Source organism: Pogonomyrmex barbatus, unplaced genomic scaffold (genome assembly GCF_055798465.1).
Source record: "Pogonomyrmex barbatus isolate J1 unplaced genomic scaffold, ASM5579846v1 scaffold12, whole genome shotgun sequence".
Classification (NCBI taxonomy): Eukaryota; Metazoa; Arthropoda; class Insecta; order Hymenoptera; family Formicidae; genus Pogonomyrmex; species Pogonomyrmex barbatus.
The window spans coordinates 3,136,113-3,157,569 of record NW_028297108.1 but is presented as its reverse complement, the minus strand read 5'-3'; the positions used below and the strand labels follow the sequence as shown (position 1 = coordinate 3,157,569).

The 21,457-nt window shown below is 34.3% G+C and overlaps 1 protein-coding gene and 1 long non-coding RNA gene across 51 annotated transcripts in view; both read left to right on the top strand.

Annotated features, from left to right (window-relative positions):
- The first annotated feature begins 82 nt into the window (after positions 1–82).
- Positions 83–2,261, top strand: LOC105424640 (uncharacterized). The gene is made up of 2 exons (XR_016138111.1): positions 83–1,024; positions 1,147–2,261. It is a non-coding gene; the product is annotated as an uncharacterized LOC105424640 (long non-coding RNA).
- Positions 2,262–5,872: 3,611 nt separating this feature from the next.
- slo (calcium-activated potassium channel slo) overlaps positions 5,873–21,457 on the top strand; it is a 101,323-nt gene continuing 85,738 nt past the window's right edge. For 12 of the 50 annotated variants that reach the window (XM_089071771.1, XM_089071738.1, XM_089071745.1 and 9 more), the window contains exon 1: positions 5,874–7,718. In XM_089071771.1, coding sequence (XP_088927897.1) covers positions 7,419–7,718 — 300 coding nt within the window. In that variant the 5' untranslated portion in view covers positions 5,874–7,418. Of the gene's footprint in view, positions 7,719–21,457 lie in introns of all 50 variants that reach the window. The other 38 variants (XM_089071757.1, XM_089071772.1, XM_089071756.1 and 35 more) reach the window with 6 other exon arrangements.

Below are 21,457 nucleotides of genomic sequence, written 5' to 3'. Positions count from 1 at the left end.
GTGACTGAAAAAAAAACGTCGAACACCCTCCGCCGACGACGGCAGACGCATGCGCGACCCCCGGTGCATGTCCCTCGCCTCATCCGCGTCTCGCGACCTCCAACATCCTCCCCCGGAGAGAAAATCCGGAGAGATCTTTCTACTCTTTCCCACCTCTTCTCTCGTTTCCCGGCCTCGCGCATCATTTTCTCCTCCTCTTCCTCCTCTTCTGCTCTTCCTCGTCTTACTCCTTTGCCCCGCAGTCGACCAAGAAACACCTTCATAGCTGGTACTCGAGGCGGACAAGACGGAGGAAAAGAGAGGAAGATAGAGGGATGGAGAGGTGACTGGAGAGGATCTGACGAAGTCCTTGAGATTCTCGCTTTCACTTTCGACGTCAATCAAGTGACACTTGTGTCTCTTTCTCGCTACCATTTTCCCGGAAGATGCTATCTCACTCCGAACTCCACCCGTATCGACGCTCGGCTAATTGATGATTTGGAGATTACTACGTGATCCGCGTCAACGTCTCTTCGGCATAGGGCGCAAAAGACAATCGAGTGAAAGATAAGTTCAGCGAAAGAGAAGTTCCTTCCTTTGGATCGCATTTGAGTAATAGGGTGAAAGAAAAGGGAGAAAGGGAGTGATAACAAGGGTGTATTTGATGGATGACAACATTGTTGAAAGATTGCTTAAAAGTGATAAGATATCACGACGATTTTCACAGCATTAAAATTCAAGTGTTTCAAGAATAGCAATGTCCAGAAAAAATATTTTTCAAGTATTTTCCGTGTGCTGAAAAAAACTCCGTCGAAAATAATGTATCAAAAATAGAAATGATCGCAGTTACTTTATTTCTTTTCGAAAAATATGTAGTGATAATGATAAAATCTGATAAATAATATTTAATATTATTGATCAATTATCTGTAAATATATATTTAATCGTTATAATGGCATGTATTTATATTTCAATTTTATTTAAAATTATTCATTTAAGAATATTTAATGATATATATTTTTATATATCAAGAGTTTCAAAAGAGGCAAGTAATATTTTATAATATAAGTTAAGTTTTACTCTCATTGCAATACAAGTTTAATATGTGCGTAAAACAGTGTGTTAATATCGGCACAACTGAGAAGATAACAATTTTTCATTTTCCAGAGTTAATTCTTCAGCGGAAACTTCGTAGGTACAACAAAGTCATACGAGAAACATCGTAGTGCTTGCTGAGACGGACTCCCTATGCGCTTCTATTTTTATTCGAAAAGTTGTAAAACAAAGAAGGAGCTGGCCGCGCGTGTATCGCGCCATTACACAATTTCTCGAACGGGAAAACGACAAGGCAATAATCAACTGCCGGATACTGGATACGTGATTAAAGTCAGCGGTGTGTCCGGAAACGATCAAGCTCGTTGGAGATTACAAACGCGCCATCATCAGCCTTAATCGACTCCGCGTGCGTGACCGAAAATAGAAATTTAACCATGCGTTCCGCGTTCGCTGTTCGATCATTTCAAGTGGCTGGCATAATTTGCGGCATGATGTTTTGTGAAACACTCTCCTCGTGGGTCTTGAAAAAAAAGCCAGAGAAAAAGAAAAAAGAAAGAGAAGAAATATGGATCTATCTTTTTTTTGTAATATTTGATTCAGAATAAAAAATTATAATGCAACAGGGACATAGGTTTATCACAATGTTACTGTTGTGTATCACATAAAATTTATCTATACATCTGGTTTATTCGGCTGTCAATGTGCTCGTGTTTAGAAATATAATAGCAATTGACTTGTATGATTAATAGAATAACACGCTGTTTTATTGATCAAAATTAGATAATATGAATTTCACTTGATATTAAACATTGAATAACGTTCAGCATCATATTTTCGACTTTTTTTATTTAGTAAATATAGCTGGAACGAAAAATCTATTACAAAAATATATCAAGAGTATCTAAAATTTTGTGAAAATTCTATTGTTAATAAAAAATAGATACAACATCTGTATCATATGATGATATTCAAACAATTTTAACGTCATTTTTGAAAACACAATCAAATCTGTCTATACGTTTGTTGCCAAATGTGCAGAATTCATTCAGTTTTATTCTTGAACTCGCTGCAAGTAAACTGCTAGCCGTAGCAAAATAGGGCGTGCGATTGAATTATTAGACAATTCCGCGTCTTTGTAAGCTGCAACAAAAAAACATTCGATGGTTACAAGAAATATTAATGTTTTTTTTTATTTTTATAAATACAAAGCTTATGTTGAAAACCTATATGTCGATATAAAAACTGAGTGTAATGAGACATTCAGCAGACAATACTGTAAATATTTGGATACAATGATCTTTATGAGAATGCGGCTTTGCTCGGTTTTGTTTACGTGACGTGACTGCTCCGACTACGCGCATTAAAGTACCCAGCGTTTAATAGCCAAACTAAAATTACCACAAGAACAGCTGAGCATACCGTCTTTCATCCGTAGAATTACCAGAAAATCCTTAATCGTGAAGAAGTAACTGTCCTCCTGCGAGTTTCGGAATATTCTGCAGCTCTTCAATAAATTTAGTGATCAAAGTTGGCTTCGTCGAGTAGTTTCTTTACGAAAAAGTAATCAAGGCACTTTTTTAAATCATATCATAGAGCTCGTATCACATCTTTGATAGAGATTAGATAATACTCACATAGTACGATTCTGTCGTCATTTCCACGGTAATAACTGCAAAGTAGCATCCCTTTATTTCTATCAAACAGATATCACTTTACAATGGCGTTTGTCAATTTGATATACTTATCGCTTTTCAATACGTACGAAGCTATTTGTCGTGACATTTATAAGTATATCATACATCAAATATATCATAAATTTTATGAAAGCTCATATCACATTTATCATAATAACCATTATGATGACTATAACGTGAACATCATTTATTACGATTCGTCATTTCATACTCAACTTTTTCAATTTTTCTTCGGATGATATCTGACATCTTCTTTAATATAATTTTGAATTTTTTATTCTTAAATCTTCAAAATTATAACTAATTAATTTGAAATTAAATATTGAAAAGAAATAATAAGAGAAATTGATAGCAGATGAAAAGAAAAATTTAGAAGTAAAGGAACACAAATTTTTATTGAAAGATATTTATTGTACAAATGTTATAAATGTGTTTAGTTTGTTTTTATATTGTTTAATACATAAAATTATTAAATGTACATAAATTTCAGAATATATGTTAAATAATCCCTCGTCGCAATTAAAAACTGCAATGCCTATGAATAAGAATTCATAATATATGAATATAGAAAATCAATTATTTGACGATTCTCCTTTATACATGAGGAAAAATATATATACACATATTATAATAAATATATACATATCAAGGAATATTAAAAATATATATAAGTTGTAAAATCTTCAAAAATAATAATCACAAACCCTTCCATAAAATAAGATATATATTTAAATAAAAAGGTATTTAAACAAAAGTATATCAAAATCTTTATTATACCTATAAATATACAAAATATAAAAAAATATTAAATATATATTGTTTCAAATCTTATTTATTAATTTGTATAGTGCTAATCTTTTTACAAATCTCAAACCGTTGTTCTTGAACTAATTTATAAGATGAATTCGAACTGAATTAATTATTGGCACTCAGTATATTTAACAGATACTTTCACACAATTTTCTTGGACGCTATTTACATTTTGTCATACATAAAAACAGTTTTTAAAATTATGGTAGTTCATAAATTTATCTATAGGTTTATTTTTATAAAGTTTTTATTATAAATTTTTCTCTAATTGCAAACTTAGTTTATAGACAAAAGTAGAAGAATAAGTTATCTAATCTACAAAACTGTAATTACACTTTAGATTTGGAAACACTTTTTTAATAAACCATAAGTCAGTCAACTAACTACAACCAGCTGCCATTAGCAATTGTTAGCAATAAGTAAGAAAGCCATAAGGGGTAGTAGAGAGAATAAAACGATGGTGCTGCGCTCTGTTTCATAACTTGGTCAGAAAATTCTACTATACTGACATGAATCTTTCCTCTAATATCCTATAGATACTACAGCTCTAATTGTAAAAAAAGAAATATACATTAATAGGTTTTCTATTTTTTATGCTTATATTATCTGAAAGCATATATCTTCGAAAATTTGTAAAAATAATGACATTAAAATAATATTGTTTTTATATTGTCTTAATATTGTTTTTTTCATTTTATTAATTTATTAATTCAAATATCACATTATAAAAGAAGAAAAATAGTTCCAAATTGTTTTATTCAAAGTTGTAAATGTATTCAATTCATAAATTCAATGTATTTAGCCATGGTATTACAGTAGTCCAACCAATCGAGAATTCCTGATGAAGATAGCAAACCCATCGAGTATATCTATCTTTTATATGTATCTTTTTCAATGAAGACACTCTCATTTTTTAAAGATTTATTCCAGCATAACAGAACCCTCTGATCCTGGTTTATTAGAAAAGAACCTGATAATTGCAAAATAATGTTTTCTGTAATTATAAAATCCTCCTACGCGCTAACGCCAACTGAGAAAGTGGATGTAAACTACATAGCCACCTAAGCTTTTCTTCACTGTTGGTATATCAATTTTGGAGCATGTTCATGTTATAACTTCGATTGCTGATAATTGGTATAGCCTTCTAGCATATGTAAATTCTGAAAATGTTTGGGAAATATCATGTGTCATACATAAAATAACTTGTTAATTATGTGTAAATTATAACAGTTGCAAAACATTTAACTTAAAAAGAAGGTAAAATGAATAAACGTAAATTAATATAATTTTAAACTTAAATTAAAATTTCTTATCCAAATTTTAATTATTTATTTACAAATTGTTTATTTACAAATATTTCAAATCCTAGGAGAAATAATTATTGTTACTTGAACAGTTTTTTTCAAAATAACTTGTCTTTTGGCATTAACTTTTCCATTTGATACAATACAGTTGCCAATATTATCGAAATGTTACTTCGTTATATCTGTTTGTTACAGATGACGCTACTGCTAAATGTTTAGCACAAAAATTTACTATTTTAGTTAAAATTGAGTCTTTCGAAAATAGAGAAAATAAATTCGACTTTTATTTAATTACTTAAAAGTATAAAGATATATTTGATATTATCAAAAGACATAGATATAGATATAGTTTCAAGCGTCAAGTTATATACTATATACTAAATTTTATATACTAAATTGTGATATATGTCCATAAATCAATAGACATTACAAAATCAGAAAAGTTGAAAATAAAAAATGTATAATATATCATTTAAAAAATGTTTAAAATGTAGTCAAATTTGCTTAATTTAAAATTAACAACAGTTTTTACAATTTATATATGTAAGAAAAAAACATACTTTTTAATTTATAGAAGCGTATGTATATATATTAGAATTATAGTTTATAATAGTATATTCATCATAAGTAATCAGTTTGCGTATGTATGACATTCTTATATAAGTTAATGGGAAATTGATTCTCGAATTATAATCATATTTTTAACTTCATAAGGTGCTATTTGTTTTAAAACATTTCATTTTGATAAACATATATGTATATCTTATTCCTTGCACTAATGCAATAATTTCTGATAACAGAATCTTAGAAGTTGATTAGAATTTTTTAAAGAAAAATATGTATGATGAAAAATTTTAGTTAAATAATGGCGCGCACATCCGTGTTATATTCCACGCAGCAACCCCCAAATGTGCTCATAAGTAGTTGTACCCGTTTTAGCGCAGCCGCACGCGACGCCCCCACAAGCGCCCCCATCGCGCTCGTACTAAATTGGCCGCGTGTGGGGTGGTAGGGGATAGGCTAAGAGCGAGAGAGCGTGCGTCTACGTCAGGAAAAGCTCTGAGCTTATTGGTCCTGGTCCATTGTTGCGTATTGATTGCTGCGGAGCAGTGGTATAGTTGGGACACTCGGTCGTCCTCGTCGTCGTCGTCGTCGTCGTCGCCGTCGCCGTCGGTAGTGCTCAGCCGATTAGGTTAAGAGAAGCGGGCGCGCGCGGTTGCAGATATAAAAGAGAGGAAAAAAAAGAGGGAAAAAAAAAGAGGAAAAAATGATACAATCGTCCGTATAATTATCGTGCATCGTCCGCTCGTGTTTCATTTGTGTACGCGATCGCGAGCCGCGCTTGCTACATCCGTACCGTTCACGCGCGCATTATAAAAAAACAAAGAAGATATAATTATATATAAATAAAAATAAATACAAGAAAAAGAGAGAGAAAGAGAGAGCATACGTAATAATACGTATAATATACTAATATACGTATAATACAGCAGGAAACGGAATACTTCCGTACTTGTGTACTCGTATGAGCGCGCGTATGTGACACGCGGTGGTCGGTGTTCAGTGAATTGTTTCTTCTGTCTATTCTTCATTGCTTCGAGAACATCCCCTTCGACCACGGACTCTGTCTGGAAGCAATACGCACCTGCGACATCAGCGGCGGCGGCGGCAGCGGCTGCCGCCGAGGGTGGTGAAAACGAATCAACGCAGCGCAAGCCTCTCAGGCCATCAGGTCAGAGTATCCGCGGCTGGTTACTGCGCGTACCGTGATAGCTGCGTGGACAGGAAATTAAAGCGCTTTCGCCAAGGACAAGGACGCCGAATTTGAAATTCGGCGAGTCTCGCGTGTCCAGCGAAAACATTGACGTATACTCGCGTCGGGGTAGATTCGAGTGGCGAGAGTGGCGAATCGTAAATCGAACAGTAGTGCATCTGCCAAATCATCGAGTGATCTTTGAAGACGCTTGAGAAAGACATTTTTGAAACAAACAGATAGTACGAACATTATTAGACAAAATCGAAGGAACGAGTGTATAAGGGTGATAAAAAAAGAGAGTAAGAGAGGGAGAGAAAGAGGGGAGAAAGGAAGAGTGCGAGAGGTAGTGGGAGAGAGAGAGAGAGAGAGAGAGAGAGAGAGAGAGAGAGAGAGAGAGAGAGAGAGAGCGAAAGAGAGAGAGAGAAAGGGTGAGAGAGAGAGAAAGAGTGAGAACTTGAGAGGGTGAGAGTGCACGCGCGCGCGAGAGAGAGAGGAAAACGAGCTCGGGGTGCCAACGAGTGTGCGTGGCAGGAGAGAACGGAGAAAAAGAGGAAGAGATTCGCTGATCTTCTGTTCGATCAGAACGCGCACTCATAAGAAGAAAAAAAGAAAAAGAAGAGGCTCGTGGTAGCTGTGTACCGCGAGGACGCGGAAGCGGGCCGCGTACAGATCCTTTCTAGCGCGTGTCGCGCACCCCTCGGAGGCGGCGCGAAATTATGAAGCGCATAAAGTGTGCCCTACTGGCCGCCGCAGCTGCCGTTTGTGATTGTGATAGCCGCCGGTGAATGTGTGACCCGGGGGCAGCAGAGATCCGCCGGGATGACGACCGAAGGGACGACCGAGCAGCCCCCGGTAGACTGCCTCAAGGAGCGGAAATGGTGGTGCTTCCTGCTGTCGAGCATCTTCACCTTCCTCGCCGGGCTGCTGATCGTGCTCCTCTGGCGTGCGTTCGCCTTCCTCTGCTGTCGCAAGGAGCCCGAGCTTTCCCCAAATGACCCGAAGCAGAAGGAGCAGAAGACGGCCCGTCAGGGCAAGGAGTTCGAGGGAACTTTTATGACCGAGGCCAAGGACTGGGCCGGCGAGCTGATTTCCGGACAGACCACCACTGGACGTATCCTGGTGAGATTGCCTTTTTTTATTGTTTCACATGTTATTGTTTATATGATCGTTACGACAATGAACAAGGTTATAATTGTTACATAAAAGCTTTCACAAATAATATGTTACCAATAATATTTATACATTGATTATCAATTTTAAAGATAAATTAATTTATACAATTAAATTAATTTTACATAATAATGTGACCTATAAGCTGCGCGTGCACTCTTCATTCATGAACCAATTTTATTAAAGATTATCATGATACTGAATAAATATTTGTGATATAATTGAAAACAACTTATTAACAGAAATAATTTTACTATAGTGTATATGTGGTGTGTGTGTGTGTGTGTGTGTGTGTGTGTGTGTGTGTGGGGGGGGGGGGGGGGTTTATCTATTTTTTATACGTATTTTCTTCTATAAATCTATTGTATTCGTACTATTTTATTATTCGTGTAATATATTTTAATTTCAAAAGTTATCATTTTCTTCTAATATTAATTAACACAAGAGACAAGCAAAACATTCTCATTCAATAATACTTATATTATTAAATAATTTTCTTGACTTTTATTCATTTTGCTTCAATTACAACAAAAAATTATATTGATAGTTCTTAACATTTAATTATTAAAAGCATTTGTAATATTAATAAACAAATGATTTATATGTCTTAAAAGTAAAAATATTATAAAAATAATAATTTTTGTTAATTTTAGATGTAATAACGAATATGCGCATTATTTATATATACATATTATTATTCAAGAGCAAATATACAACACTATATATAACACGAAAAGTATCAAGTATGATTTCACTGTGTTGATAAATACCATGAGAAATTCTTTCTCAGAGGAAGAGAGTTAGTCATACATCACATTCTTGCAATTTTCAAATCATTTGAATAATTTATTAAATATGAAAATAATCTTAAAATTATTTTGTGAAAATAGAATAACGTTTATTATTTATATCGAAGTTCTGAGATAATTTAATATAACGATGCCCACAAATTATCTTAAATTTATAATTGCTATCTAATATAATAAAAGATATTTTATTATATCTAATATAATAAAAGTAAGAATAACTTTAATCCAAGAAATAATTTCCCGATTTAAAAGTTTACTCGCAACAAAGCCACATTTAACAATTTTGATAATACTATCGCTGAAATGCTAAATCATATTTTCAAAAAATTAAATATGATTCGATTGTTAAATAGACTATACATTGGAAGAGATACGAATTGATTATGAAGAAAATCTGACAAGAATATCGATTGTGGGGGCAGAGGAAAGACAGAACAGAGGGATGTACCGATTAAAACTATTCCGTGCAGATTCGTACTAGTCACGAGATGCTATTATTGAAAATTCGGGACGGCATTTAATTATCATTTTAAATTCAGTTTCGAAAGTTTGATTTCGATCCTGACTTTACTGAGCGATATCGTGGCAGGAATTTTATCGAGGACTCGTCTGTCCCCGTTCGTACCACGCGCCGCGGTGCCCTTCCCGGACGCATGAGGATTGACGTCGCGTCCCGGACGTGCCACGGGGTGAGAACTGGTGGCGAAATGTGTATACACGTAGATTCGCGGCCACTTACACGTGTACGCGCGCGTGCGCGCACACGAAACTCCTAGCTTCGAGCTCGTACGAGAGTACGAGTGTACGTGGCCGGTGACCCAGTTTTCGTTCGTGGAACCAGACACGGCAACGGTCCTGAGAGGAGTGGCTTCTACGCAGTGCGTGTTCCACTCTGGATATGCATTTCCGTTATCATCGCATCCGAGAGTTTTTTTTCCTATCCTTGGTCTTATCACTTGGACCAACGCTCGCGAATACATTTGCTTCTCTATACGGATAGTCACTCTCCAGTTGACTAATCTTCTTAGACTCTCAAAGCGTGCTTCTTACACCCTCGCCCTTGCTTTTGGTTGAATGCGTTGAGTCGGGAGCGAGAAGGCCTGCGCTCAATTTACGAATGGCTTTATTCAAATTTTATAGCTAGGCGGTAAGAGAAGTCCCGTTCTATCGGGAGCATAAATCGGGAGAACGGCCGTGATTTACGCGATGTTACGTTGGACTAGTTTTGAGGATTGCGATCCAGAGAAACCAATGTGGCTCTCGCTCTCCCTCTTGCTGTGGAAAAAAATTCACTCGTGTATTTGTTCCGTATTTTACGATGACGCAGAGATATCGATGTCGTGCCCTTGCGGAAACTTAGTCTACTCGTGGAGGCCGAGCTCAACGACAGATTGCAGTCGGCCATGCGAGATCGAGTCGACCAAGTTCAGATAGCAATTACAATTCCGACTGCGAATAATAGCAACCTAGCTATATTGCCGATCTCGGATTTCAATTCCGACCGACAGCAAGCCACGTCGATAGTATGATTTATTGATGACGATGACATCGACAAAATGACTTTAATATTTTCTATGGTAAATAGAGCTGTAGTCCTTTGTTTGTCTGCTGCGATCTGTAATTCAAACTCACGGGATATCATACAGTAATCTTTAATCTAAAAATCGATTCTTCTTGCTGAATCGCAACCAGTGTCGACTTTAATCCTTAAATTATATTCCTATACAAAACTTTGTAATAGATTATATCGTTAGAAATTTAATTTCTGTTTACATATGAAAGTTTCCTGAAATAAATTTGCTGGTTATAATAAACTAGTTTTTCTCGCATCATTAAATAAAAAAAAATTTTTAAGAAAATTGAATAAATATTAACTAACATATTCTTTATATTTATAAAGAAATTAATTATTTATAAATTTAAAAATGTTTAATTTCATTTGCAAATAGTAATTCTATTAAAACTTTTAGAAGTCATTTGATACCAGTAATTATCATATTAAGACATATTTGATTAATTAATGATCGGTTTCTATCTGACAACATGCTGATCATTGCTATTTTATGGTAAAATTAATGCAATCAAATATTGCGTATAAATTTCTTGCTGGTCAGCGAGCCTGCTCTGTAACATTTTACATTATTCACAACTCTGATAATGGAATGTGTACACCATGCCATAACAATAATGCTATTAAGAAAATTAATAATTTTTATTAATTATGATGAATTTCTAGCTATTTTTTTAGAAAAAAGTACATTTTTCTATTTTACAAACATATTTTCTTTGTAATAAAGATTTTAAGTTAATGTAAATTATTTTTGCTTTTCTAATTAACACTTTCTTATTTTCATTTGTGAGTCAAAATGCTAAACAGTATTGTAGAAAGGAAAAGTACAAAATGAAAATAGGATAAAAGACAAAGTTACTTCGCATGAAATAGAGTTCAGGTCAAGCGGTTTGTAGATTGACAACATTAAAAAATGAAATGTTTCTTTACAAAGTAATATAATTCATCAATAGATTAAATTTTTAATGTTTATGAAATGATAGATGAGTGAGGAAAGTATAATCTGATTTTTGAAGACTGAATAATAAATGTTTAACAAAGTGTACTTTAAAATTGAATTTATTTTTTGAGAGCATATATTATAAATTTTTATATATGGGAGATTAATACACACGTACAAAGTTTCTATAAATATTTTTGAATAAATATTAAAATAACTGGTTAGAATCATGATTCTTGTGACGTAATCCTTATTTCAGATCAAGTGTCATCGTGATACTATCGGGATACGATTTATATGTTAATTGAGCAATCTAAATTTCGAGTGACGTATACATATTCGTACAAGTTTGTTTAGACGACGTAAACTACGTTTGGCATAATTTTTAGAAACTGATTCCAACATATTGGCGCCATTGAAACTAAACTTGAATCGACCTTCGTAACCTCGGGTCGCACGGGACTAATACCAGTTTTCGGCTTTTTAGTAATTGTAAGAAATTACGAAAGATATAAAGTATAATTTATAGAATATTACGCTATTTAGACGTTTCATTCTACAAAGCAATCGAATTGTTCTGGTTGTAATATTACTTTTCTATTTTTTTGAATAAACAATAAAATTTTATGAATTTGAGATATTTAATTTATGACATTTGTGAATGAATTAAATAATTTTATTTCGTGAAATGCGTAATGACATCTTGCTATAATATCATAGTTACTTATAAAGTAACAGTAAAATACAAGTAGTAATAAAAAAATTTAGCTTTTAAATTACGCTCTTGAAATAAATTATATGAAGATTTATTCGGAATATCATTCGGCTTTAATGTAATTTCTCGATGTATTCTTTTTATTATTTTATTAAGCTTAAAATGTATAAAGAACAAAACTTTAATATGATTGAATAAAATTATTAATTATTAATTAAAATTATAAATTAAAAAGGTTATTTTTTTTAATATTTAACAAAGTTTTTGAATAGTATAACAAAGTTGTCTATATGTTAATTAATTAATTTTAATAGTCAAAGCTATTAAATTTCTTTTCAATAACTTTATTCAGAAAGTGCTTGATAAGAAAAAGCAGAAAAAGCAAATTTTGGCAAGCTACATTCACACAAGCTTCTCGTTAACGATATTTATCTATGTCATGCTCCATATTGGTTCATTTTTGCTTGATTATATCGAAGTCTAGTTTTCTTGCTAAAAACTCATTACGCTTGCGAGCGACGTGATCTGATCTTCTTTAACATATCAACAGTTTTTTTGATTGTTGAGGAAATAATAAAATGCAAATTCACCGTTTTGGAGCCAACTTCTCAAATATTTAAACTGTCTTTCAATTTATAAAAAGCCGACTTTTTATCTTGTTGGCTATGCATCGTCTGACGCGTCATAAGCCAGAAATTTTTGTAACCGGACTTTTCTCAATAGTTTTCTCGATATGTTCATGCATACCATAAATGATAATATGTACGTAGAAAGTGATAGGAATAGTGGTAGATATTTATACTAGAATTTGTTTTGCTAGAGTGTGGCACAACGCGAGCTTGTGAAAAAATTGTACAAATGACCAAACGGTGGACAGCTGTATGAATTATGTATTCGCGACTCACATTTATGCAATGCACGATCTACTCGGAACCATGCTGTCCATTGCTTTTTATCATAAGAGTTAATATCTGTAGTTTTTGTCCCAATTTGAGGTGTATTTCAGTTGACACTTTATTTATCACGGAAATGCAGGAATATGCGCCGCAAAGATTCAGATAAATAAATAATATATATATACACACACACATTAATTTGTGTTGTTCTATTTATTAATGATAAATAGTATAAATAAAACATCAAGATTTTTATTGCAAGAAATTACAGGATAAACTCAAATGCTAACAAAACAGATCATATACATATTTATTAAAAGAATTTACATCTTTCTATTAATATAATAGATTCGGTGAATTTATTTTTTATAAACTTGTATTCCTGAGATCCTATGACAGCTATAAATAATTGGAGAGAATTGAGAAAATAAAAGCAATAAAACTTCAGAATTGTTCTGACTGATGTGTTATAGTATCGTATACTTATTCTATATTATATTTGCTGTACATACATCTCAATTTGTTATATGCGCATATAAACGCTACCGTGCGAATAATACGGATAAGTATCAAATGTTACGATAAAGATATTTATCGCAATGTTGCTCGTTAAAATACTGTCGCTTGTTAAAATGCATGCGCAGTATTCTGCAAAGGAAATAGGATAGTAGGTCACGATAACATCAATACTTTAGAGGTAGAACAACTAATGTCATTTTGTAAATTGGGTAGAAGAATTTTATCTAAACATATTTTCTACTTTTACTTCCGAAAAGATGATTACTTTCTAAAATATTATATATAATGTATTTTTAATAAATACTCGTACGCGAAGAAGTAAATAATAATTTTTAATATTTATCTTAAAAGATAGAGTGAATATTATTAAATAATGATACTTATAGAGATTTGGTGACTAATTGTTACATACTAATTGTTATAATCATTAATATTTGAAGCAGTGGTTGTGCAAAATTCATTATATATCAATAAATTTGTGCGATGATTAGAGATGACTCACCTAACGATTAATAAATGATTAGTTGGTTAAATTAAAATTGAACGTTGCATGTCGATTTATTCTTGAAATCCGATTTGATATCTAAACCAATCTTGTAAAATCGGCTTCTGGTGTATCAATTCTATACGCTTACCTTCATCGACAAAAATGGGTAACGAAGTGGAATTGTTAGGGAAGTCGAAGCGTCACTATCACGGAACTACGTCATCGTGGACATGAAGCAGAGAGGCACAAAATGACAAAAAAAGTTTTAATGGATTATAAAATAATAAATTTTGCAACTGCTATTTTTTACTTCTAGGTATACTAGTAAATGCTATCACAAATTTATTATTTATTCAACTTCTTAACCATCTAACGTTCAGAAAATCACGGAGCAATCGTTTTTTCGGAGATCGATACTGCTTCTCTATATGTAAAAATTTCTTGTATTCGTCATCGAGTACGACGTGACTGAGATGAGTCTCAGTGCGATTGTCCGTGTCATCGGTGCACTTTAGCCAATAACACCGGCATGACATTTACCTTCGCGGCAACCGTCAAAGATAACATTACTCACGATAAAAGTTACTTCATCCTGTACGCGATGTAATGCGAGTGAGTTAGGTTGTTGTTGCCGTCTCCACGGACGACTGTATCGGTTTTCAAGTTCGTGTCTCGCGTCTTATTTCTCGTGTTAAAGCTCATCGAATTACAGGACAACTGATGTCATTTTACCCGGACGTGGGTATGTTTAATTCAGCAGGATGAAGATATGTCGATCGATACGCCAACCGCGTATATTACACACACACACACACACACACACACACACACACACACACACACACACACACACACACAAAACACACACACACACACACACACATCATGGAAGATCTCTTCCCCTCTATCTGCTACTCCTCACAAAAGCGCCGCGTATTTTGTCTGATCGACATGACCGTCAATTTTTTTTTAATGAAAATAAAATATTAAATAAAATACCTTTTAAATTATAAAAATCCGGTTTAAAAGAAAATCAAAATCCAGGAAATCATATTTCGAATTCTTGTTTAACAAGTAAATATTAATAGAATTAAACAAAGAAGATAAAAGAGTAAAGATAATTTGCAAAAATGTTAGAAAGAGAAAAAGTTTTATTAAAATGAAGTACCTGAGATAAAAATTTTGGTTGAATAAAATTGGCTACAAATTGAGTCAAAAGTTTGGTAAATAAAGTTAATTGTATTTGAGACTGGGACATTCCGTACATATAACTATGTACAAAATAGAACTTCTATACTACGAAGTTACGGAATGCCACGAGTACACCAACTATTCTTTTTTCTCGCGTTAAATGTCGGAAAGGATGTCGCGCTCTTATTAAAGCTGAGAGCGTCTCGTATCCACGGAATTTTTTTCTTAGGAGGGATGAGGTGGTTACCAGAAGAGAAGAAGAGTTACAAACTTCTAGGACGCAATATCGATATTGAAGAATTTCAAGACACGGAGTTTCGTTCTTGTTATTTTCTGGAAAGATTCTAAAAATTCAGAATTCTTTCAACACAGCAGTGGAATAAGGCTGTAGATATTGATTATTGACGATAAGAGAAGACATAAAGCAGAGGAATATTACTTGGCATTTCCAAAATAAATGATATGCGTAACGCGTAAATAAGAAATTACTTCAAAAGAAAGTAATTTAACGATAAAACGCTATCGTGAATTCATATGATATAATTATGCATGATCGAATTATATTTTTGCGATGTCAAATAATAATAGTGATGCTATCTTTGATTGCAGTCATTTATGTCGATACGTATCAGAAAAAGTGTCCTCCTGATATAAAAGAAAGAAAAATTGATTTTCCGATTGTCCATCCTCGAACTGTTGAAATGTGTCCCCGAACTTCGTTTCGCGTGACTTTTTGCATTATATATATTGACTCACAGAATCCATTGTCTCCCTATATATCCGTTTCTAACTTAGAATGGTCAAGGGCAGAAAAAGAGAAACCTCGTTTTTTGGATTTGATAAGAGATGGGTTTCTCCGGGAATAAAATAAAAGAAAATAAATGTGAATATAGCGTACTAGATCTTCTTACTAGATAAAATAAAAAATAAAATCAGACATCATATACGCAATCATATACAAAAAGAAATTTGTATGTTTATTTGGAAAATCAGAATTTATGATTCTAAGAATACTTAATTTTAATCCAAGTTATTCTCCAATTTCTCCATATTCTCCTGGCATTATTAATTTTAACATGCACGTTATCTACATAAAAATTGAAAGTTGAAAATTTAACCGAGTTGAAAATATATAATGTAACTTAATACGATGTTCATACATCTTATATTATAATCGAATAAGAAGTGTGAAGCCACAATTGTGACATCTTTAAACCGACGAGACAAGTCTTATGTCTCGCATTAGAACTTATCGAGTTACAGAAAGTCCGTCGCGGTCGTCTCACAGAGTACCTACTGGAGTATATTTAATTCAACACGACCAACCTACCTGGCGCGATCGATACGGCCAAGTGTCGCAAAATGAAACCGCTAGGCTGAGTAGGTTTTTCAGGCTGAATGAGGAATTTCTTCTGATGCGATGACGCGGAGAGAACTTGAGAAAGATACGAAAAATATTGCTGCAACATGCGCGCGAGAAAAAGAACGAAGCGGCTTCGGAGAACATTCATCCATTTCTGTCAAAACAAGATGCAGCCACGATTCGTTCTGCACACTGTAAAAAAAATGAAACAGTGGCAAAAATACCTCCTCCTTTTCCTCATAGTTAAAGCACGGATGTCCATAGTTTTAGTTTTTAAAGAAATTATGGTTTTAATTAATTGAATACCAATAAATTGAATACCAAAATATAAATCGTAGCTTTCTCTTTTTCTCGTCTCTTTGATATTGAAAAAATACTTTTTTTGTTGCATATTAAATTAGAATCAAAATGTATACAATTTAAAAGTATTATAGTTCCGAAATAAAATTCATAGGATGTGAACAAATTCTTATCCCATCGAACGCTACGTCTCATCTAGCCTCGTTAGAAACGGCTGTATCGCGATTTTGCATTAAAGGTTCATGTGGCGTATTAAATCCGTCCGTATCCGAGACATTTAAGTAACCGTACGCTCGACGTCGATTCCTCCGACGTGAGCTGAAAGTTGAAGCGAGGATTAACTACGAAATCCTTGTAATTGGTTGGCTAACCGTAGAGTCAACCCAGATTTAACTCTCAAACTACATTATACATGGATCGCTTCTTGATCGTGTGTTAGCGACGTTGGAGTCGTTATCATTTAGGTATATCCGGGTGGCCCTCATATCCGTGGGAAATAGGTAATTATTGATAAGATATGCGCAAAAGAGAGAGCGGATCTAATTTCGTTTGGGATATCCGACGATACTGTAAACTTCTGAAAGATGACGCCTTCCAATCTTCGAGGAGCATCGCTATACCGGGACGGCGCGGCGTCGCGCGTTTCGACGCGTATAAAATTAAACCGACCTGTAATGTGCAGGCACAGATCATAATCCACGAGGCATGATCGCATAACCTTGCGGCATTATGCAGCTCAAGTGACGCTCTTGATTCGCTCACGTACTTTCGGATTTTGGCATCTACTGGACGGTTATTTCGCCGAATACGTAGACTCAGATCTGGATTCGCCACACGCAATGAGATATTCATTCGAATTGCTATGAAAATACCTCTAATCAATTATGAATCGAGAATTTCGAATTATTTATGTCACAGCTGGGCAACCAAGAGAGGACGGCAGAAGAAAGATAAGAGTAAAAATTTCTACGATTGAAAAATTTGAAATAGAAATTAGAAACCTTTCAATAAAGAAATAGAAATTTTTTTATCCGCGTTTGTTTGCTCGCAACCTTAAAAATAAGGAATCCAATTCCAATGGGTTTTTTCTGTTGTTTTTTTTTTCTTTGTAAATGTTTGTAACGTTGCATGACTAGTTGATCTAGAGAGATCGATCATCCATCATGATAATACTGCGGATATTATTTCAACATAGCGTAACGCGGGTTAATCGATTTTAGCAGGAGATAAAGATAAAGATTGTGATTATATAGAAATATATAATGTAGAAAGTTGGATATGCGTGTGCATGTGTGCTGTCGTGCAGTAATATTCATGCGCTATAAGTTGAGTAAACAACTGTATCGATCTTGAAGTAAGCGTTGCGCTACTCGCTTATCACTTTAGAAGTTGATCGTCCGTGGAACTGATGGTAATGTACAAACTCGCCAGTTAGTTAACTTCTCCATTGTGCGGTAAATTGAATGCTTTTAACGAGCATGAGCAATGCAAATTATGTCGAGGGATAGTTAAGCCTCGCCGAATTTCTGGCAAAAATTATAGTTGAAGAAAAATATGAAAATTTTTCTAAGAATAATTTTTTTCTTTATTTAATTTAATTTCAATATTTTAAATAAAGTTGTCTAAATAAACTTCTTTAAAGTTTTTCTTTATTATGTTTAAAACTGTGGTTTATCAGTTTCTCTTGAAAATTTTTATAATTTTTATATTTATGACAAATAAACAAAATATCTAATTAAATGTATTAAATTTATTTATTTATATAATATATTTAAACTTTATTTGTTATTTGTACTAATATTTTTTATGTTACAAAAAGGTACATTCGTACCTTTTTGTAAAAAGAAATGTTTTTCTTTTTCGTCTAAGATGATAAATGTTTTCTTGCTCTTTTTAATATAGAAGAAACATAGTTCAGTTTAACAAATGTAGTTGCATTTTTTTTCGTAGCAACGTCACCTAATAGTCACCTAACATCATCTAAGTAGCAAATTAGTTTCTCTCTTTAAACGATTATCGGCAAAGTACCATGGTATAGAACAAGAAATGAGATTTTTACAGCTCTTCTCAAGTTGCCTGAAACTGACGTATTCACTGAAATTACTTGAGAGTCAAGGGAACAGGCTGGACTTAAAATCGGTCAAAGAAAGAAATGGCGCGATAAAGAAACCAAGAAGACAAAAGGGAAAACTAACGTTAAACTAACAAAGAGGATCGTGACACAACAGCTTTCATTCACATCGCACAGCGAGACGCATTTCCGTCCGTCTGCTGAAACTAGGTTATAGCCTAGTTGTATGTACGTGATATCCGATGCTTTGCGAAATTGGGTTTTCACGCGCTTTTCCGCAATTTAAAGTATTGTCACGAAGGGTCACGGTGTCGTAAAAATCGGATTAACCGACCGATGCTTTGCATCACGTTTATTGCCGCCCGGATAAAACACACGGTTACAGGATTGAATAAAGTAAACGAGCGATACGAAAAAGCGCTATTGTTATTTTATAACTCTGTCGTATCATAAAGAGAGCTTGACATATTGTTTCAATAGTCTGGTCAGAATTAAAATGAAGATATTCGCAGATCGAGTACTCGCTTTATTGTCGCAAGTATGTTTACGGAAGAGGATAATGGAAAAGTCGTATGGATTGTTTTGTTATTGTTGTATCATATATGCGTATAATTTTTTTCGCATAATATATTTTTTAAATGGTTATGGTTTATTCACTGATGAATTCTTCATCAACCTTGTAGATTTATTTGATATTTGAATTGTTTAAAAGACGCGCGTATCAAATGCAGAAATCAGACATAAAGATATGCGAGAGAGAATATTAATGGCACTTTAAACTACTAATTTTTCCTGATAAATTATTACTTTTGGCAGGTCGTCTCTTTCCAGCGGACTGCTTTAATCGATAATCGTGCATAAACCCACTTTTAATTTACCACTCAGCTATCTTGCTTGATTGCATTCAGCTCTAAATCCGCTCTCTTCCTCATTCCCCCCATTGGGATGTCATTCACAGCTGTACGCCGCGTTGCAAAAACGATAAAATTGGAGTATGCGAAATTGAATCGAACTCGCCCCGTGATTTAATACATCGTTAGCCGCTCGCAAGCGGAGCTTATATTTTTGCACGCTATACGCTCCGTGTGCGTTCCACTTTTTCCTTTTTTTTTTTTCCATAACCAGACTCACAAGGGCGGAACAACATGTGTTCGTTTTCCTCCGCCTTTTCTATTCAATTGATCGCCATGGTATATGCAAGCCAATATTGCACAATCGCAAAAACTTGTAACATCCTTTTTGCAATAAGCTCCAGGATGCATATAAGTTTCGGCGGCTTAAGCCGCTACATGCGCGGCAACTTACTGTGTAAAACGTAGTATGTAAATAGTATGTCATGTTCAACGTTGCATAAATTTACTAAATTACTATATAAACAACTTTCGATAACAAAAAAGTAAAATTATTGTTAAAGCGTATATAAATAAATTGTTCGTACATAATTTGCGTATAAATTAATTTTCATAAAATTTACAACTCATATTTTTGTTGTATTCATTTCGATCGATTGTTATTAATAAACACGATCTGATCAGCGGAAAGCATATTTGAAGTAAAATCAATAAATAATCGATGTTTCCTTCAAATCTTTCTTCAATATCAATAAATGAATTTAACCGAATTGATTAATGATTCGCAAAACATAATTGAATTTAATACAGTGTGAATGTAATATGATCCTATTGTAAGTTTTGTTATGTATATAGTGTATAGTAAATTTAATTCATACGTGTAATCTGCAGTACACTCGATTATACGATGGTGCACGCATAGGCAAGCACTTTATAAAAAGAACACGTTATAATATCGATAAAATAATGAAAGTGGATGCGGAAGAATATATTAAAACGTAGCTTAGCACGCAAGACAACAGAGCAAATATCATGAAAGTAACTGACTAATTAATTACATACATTTACACTTATTTTAATCTAATTTGTAATACTCTTTATAGTGCTCATTTATTCTTTGCAGATTTAAACTTGTTTTTAGATTTTAGATTTAGAAATGAAACATGCAAATTTATTGAGTTATTTTATCTTTCTTCGATAACATAAAGTTTGACATAACATATATCATCATTTAGCTCGACTTATGTGTCGAGAACGCGGCAATTTCGCGAATACCTCGCGATTGCTACGTCGTCATCGACGAAAGTTTTAGCGACGATAACGACGAACCTTCGGAGAATTTTCGCAAAACAGGAAGCTATATGCGGTCAGTCGGCTACGTACGGAACACGTCGAAGTCGCGCAACACTAATAGCACGTCCGTCGGTGCTAATGGCTGTCGCAACGCAAGTATCTAAGGTGCCTTTGAACGTCGTATAGCCGCCCAGAGTTTCGCTCTCTATGCGGACGCAGATGACGATGATCACGACAACTACAACGATGACGACGACGACAACGACGACGACGACGACGACGACGACGACGACGACGACGACAACGACGACAGCGACGGCAATGTTCCGCATACCTCTCAATACGCTAATTTCATCGCGAGCGTCGTGCCCGCCTCTGCGCCATCATCGATGATTCGTTCTCGCTCGTTGCCAATCTTATGTCTCCACGCGTGGGTTAAAATAGCGTTCAGGGTTTCGGCGGCGTGCACCAACTCGTCGTGGCGAGTCGATTACGACTCACTTTGGGCAAGAGCGGATTGTGTTTTGGTTCTCGCGTGTGATTCCCTCTGGAGCGTTCCCGTAGGCACAAACGACGACGCAATGAGCCGGCTGGGACCGATAATGCTTTAAGTAATCAACGGTACGATATCAGCTACGACGGGATGGCTGAACGGCGATATCACCCGACGAGAGCCCGTAATG